This window comes from Nicotiana sylvestris, chromosome 5, assembly GCF_000393655.2.
Source record: "Nicotiana sylvestris chromosome 5, ASM39365v2, whole genome shotgun sequence".
Taxonomy (NCBI): domain Eukaryota; kingdom Viridiplantae; phylum Streptophyta; class Magnoliopsida; order Solanales; family Solanaceae; genus Nicotiana; species Nicotiana sylvestris.
Genome location: NC_091061.1, coordinates 150,882,480 through 150,886,715, shown reverse-complemented (window position 1 = coordinate 150,886,715; position 4,236 = coordinate 150,882,480). Strand labels below are relative to the sequence as shown.

At 41.3% G+C, this 4,236-nt stretch overlaps 1 protein-coding gene across 1 annotated transcript; it reads left to right on the top strand.

Moving 5' to 3' along the window:
* Window positions 1–2,854: 2,854 nt before the first annotated feature.
* LOC138869498 (uncharacterized) lies at window positions 2,855–3,481 on the top strand. Its single transcript, XM_070147118.1, has one exon. The coding sequence runs from the start codon at window positions 2,855–2,857 to the stop codon at window positions 3,479–3,481; it is 627 nt and encodes a 208-aa protein (XP_070003219.1).
* The last annotated feature ends 755 nt before the right edge of the window (window positions 3,482–4,236 follow it).

Here is a 4,236-nt window from a genome sequence, read left to right as displayed (position 1 = left end):
AAATTAAAATTACTGAAAATCTTAAATGCCTAGAATGGCTATAGAAATAAAATCTGCCAAGCTACACAGGGACTCGGCGGGACCGGGATGGTGTGGCGGTCTAGTTTTTGAGAATAGCTCCCTTCTCCACAGTCTGAATAGTGAGGCCTTCTTCCTCCTCCTCCTCCTCAATTATGGCACTGCAGTCTATGGTTTCATCCTCCAAGAACAGATTCTTCATCACGGCTAATGACTGTGGTTCCCCATATTGTATCAGCTTGGTGAAAAGTGTTACGTCTCGCGTTTTCGTACGTTAAAATTTTGTTTTTCATTAACCGACGTAGACTGAAGGATGATATCATCTTGATGTTAACGTACTTATGCTATTTATAGCAAGCGATAAATAAGTGTTATGAAGGATAAAGGGGTACACGGATTAAAGGAAATGAGTTTCGTTAAAATTGGCCCATTTGGAATAAAATACGGGTCGAGCGATAATACCCGATAATTATGAACTAGTACCATGCAAGGTACCATATGACCACAGTAGTATAATATATAAAGTATATATGAAGTATTTTAAAAATAAATAGAATTTTAAGTAATTTGGAGCAATTTTTAAATTATGTGGATAATTGATTAATTATCTGGTAACATAACATTACCCGGTTAACTAATAAGTGGATAAAATTAATAAATTAACCCCCATCCACACTTGGCAAAAAGCCACCAAGTCAAAAATGTGACTAAGAAGTCACTTTTGTCTAGGTGGGAAGATAATCATGAAAAAGAATAAATAACTATCCAAGTTATCTGTTACAAATCCATATGAATCAAATAATCCAAAAAGGTTATTCTTTACCAACTTCAAAAGGAAGCATAAACGTTAATCCTTCAATTCTTAAAAAGAATCAGAAACATTTTCTCTTATGATTTCAAGGCATGACTTAAAGTCTTAGCAAAATAAGACTTAGCTAGAGAACTTTATAAGAAATTCACTAGAGAGGAAAGCACATTCTGTCCTGGTTTCAAACCAAAGACGTTAGCAGCAGAGTATTTCGTCCAAAATCTTTAGCAACCTTTCAATTAAAATTTCATAAAGCAACCAATTTCGTTCCTGAATTTTAAGAATTTCAAGCAGACTTTCGGCCATATTTCGCATAAGCAAATTCATTCAAATAAATCCGCGAACAGGTATGTTAAGGCCCTCCCTTATTTCTTTTGGCATGGTTTGGATTATGCGAAAGAAACGAGCAAATACATGGTTTCTATAAATTATTCTATTTATAGAAATAGTAGGGGTGACTATATTCTTGATTCCCCATGAGAATTATTATTTTCTTCTGTTCGTGGGTCTCAAAATAATACGCAGTTGGAAAAATTTATCCGGAAGGAATACTGAGATTATTACGTATTTTTCATGCATTTCGTACATGTGCATTGACCCATGACTAGATGACGTTATATACGCGTATATTTGTAAATATATGTATATGGGATATGGGAAAATGTTACGGCGTTATATACGCATCATCACCTGATCAGCTGGTATATGATGATGATGTTGCCCACAGTGGCTGAAATATGATTCAAACGGCGTTATATACGCATATATGGGTATGTATTCAAATGGCGTTATATACGCATATATATGTATGTATTCAAACGGCATTATATACGCGTATATATGTATGTAAATATATGTATGTGGGATATGGGAATGGTTATGGCGTTATATACGCACCACCACCTGATCAGCTGGTATACGATTATGACTTTGCCCACATTGGCCGATATGATGTGATGGGATGCCCTGAGAGGCTGATGATATTATGTAAATCCATACCTATGCATGGCTTGGCATTTACACGCACGTGCATGACGTTATAAACGTTTCAAAATATACAAAGTTATTCAGATTTAAAGATGTGTTTCAGTATTCCATGTTTCATCTGTGTCTATTACGTACTAATTTCCATGCCTTACATACTCAATACATTTTTCGTACTGACGCCCTATTCCACGGGGCCTGCGTTTCATGCCCGCAGGTGCAGGTAGGCAAGCTGACGGTCCTCCTTCTTAGGATCCCTGATCAGCGAGAGTTGGCATGCTCCATTTGATCCGGAGCTACTTTTGATATTGGTACGATACGTTTGTACATATATATGTATATGAGTATGATATGGCTCAGTCCTGTCTTTGTACAGTTATGTTTCTGTTAGAGGTCTGTAGACAGTATGTCTAGTTGGGTTATACGTGGCCTTGTCGGCTTTCAGTTTTTGATGTATAGTTGTCTATAGCAGTCTTGTCGGCTCGCCTACTGTATTTTGTCTGTATACGTACATATGCCTTGATGGCAGGCTTCTTTCATGTATGTTAATTTTGTAATGCAGCAGATGTTATTCAGGTTCATATTTTAGACGTATGCTTAGGGGTGTTTGAGTGGTAAAACCCAGGCGCTCGTCGGGGCCCATCGGTTTGGGTCGTGACAAAAGTGGTATCAAAGCAGTTCTGTCCTAGGATTGTCTACAGACCGTGTCTAGTAGAGTCTTGTTTATGGGTGTGTCGTGCACCACACTTATAAATAGGAGGCTACAAGACATATAGGATGTTATCCTTTCTTTTATCTCAAGATCGTGCAATACAAGAATTCTTGTTCCTAATGATACGTTATATTTTCAGCAATGCCTCCAAAGAGTACGGCCGCCCAGAAGGGAAAGTTCGTGGCTGGTGAGACTACTAGTCGAGCACCACGAGTTACCAGGGCTCGGGGAGAATCTCATGGTGAGGTTCCATCTCAGACTTCACATACCCCGCCTTTTCCAGAAGAGTTGCGTAAGGGCACCAGCTCTAGCAGGATACGCCAGGTCAGGAGATGAGAGATGTTGTTCAGTTATTGACCCGATTAGTAGCCGCACAGGCTCGACGTCAGCAAGCAGGTATTTGTCACACAGATAGGTCTGTGAGCGCGAGGGTTCGTAACTTTATTAATTTAGACCCTCCGGTATTTACTGGAGCAGATCCGAATGAGGACCCTCAAGTATTTATTGATAGAGTACAGAGGACATTACGGGTAATGAAGGCCACTAAGACTGAGTCAGTTGAGCTAGCTTCCTATAGGCTCCGAGATGTTGCAGTTAATTGGTACGAGTCTTGGGAATTGTCCAAAGGTGAGAATGCCCATCCCGCGGCATGGGAGGAGTTTATAGAAGCTGTTTTTCGTCATTATCTGCCACCAGAACTTAGGCGAGCCAGAGTTGATAGGTTCTTGACCCTTCGGCAGGGAAACATGAGTGTTCAGGAGTACTGTATTCAGTTTGATTCGTTGTCTAGGTATGCACCCACTATTGTATCTAAGACGGAGGATCGGGTTTACCGGTTCGTGATGGGGTTAGAACCTTACTTGCTTAACGATTGTATGTCGGTTTCACTTCATCCAGACATGGATATTTCTCGTATTCAGGCGTACGCTCAAGGTGTAGAGGAGCGTAAACAGAAATAGAGGGCCGATCGTGAGCATGATAGGGCCCAAAATAAGAGGGCGAGGTCTTCGGGTCCTTCTGGTGAGTTTTGAGATGGTCAGAGGCAACAGTATTTGAGATATACATCCCAGCCCTCGGCTAGCGCGCCCCCTCAGTTTGGAGGAAAGAGATTTGATCGTTCTACATATTCAGGGCCTGGCCAGAATTTTAGGGCCTCATGTTTTCAGTATAGAGGTGAGTCAAATCAGATGAGGCCACCCTTACCACGATGAACTCAATGTGGTAAGCAGCATACCGGGCAGTGCTGTATGGGGTCAGGTGCGTGTTATACTTGTGGTTATCCGGGCCACGTTATGAGGGATTGTCCGATGAGAGGTGATGCAAGCATAGCTCAGCCAGGGGGATCTGTGGCTGGATCGTCATCATTAGTACGCCCCCTTAGGAAAAGTCCACAAGCACCAATGAGTCATGGTAGAGGCAGAGGCGGAGCATCTAGCTCGAGCATCCCTCAGAACCGCATTTATGCGTTAGCAGGACGACAGGACCAAGAGTCATCGCCTGATGTTGTTACAGGTATATTATCAGTCTCCTCTGACGATGTATATGCACTAATTGATCCAGGTTCCACCTCATCATACGTTACTCCATTGATTGCTAGTAAGTTTGAAATAAAACCTGAATCGTTTAAACCTTTTGAGGTGTCTACACCTGTTGGGGACTCGGTGATAGCTAAGCAGGTATATAGGGGTTGTATAATAATAGTTCATGGTCGACC

Coding starts and splice junctions, on each gene's coding strand:
- LOC138869498 (XM_070147118.1), top strand. CDS start 2,855: ATGAGAGATGTTGTTCAGTTATTGACCCGATTAGTAGCCGCACAGGCT.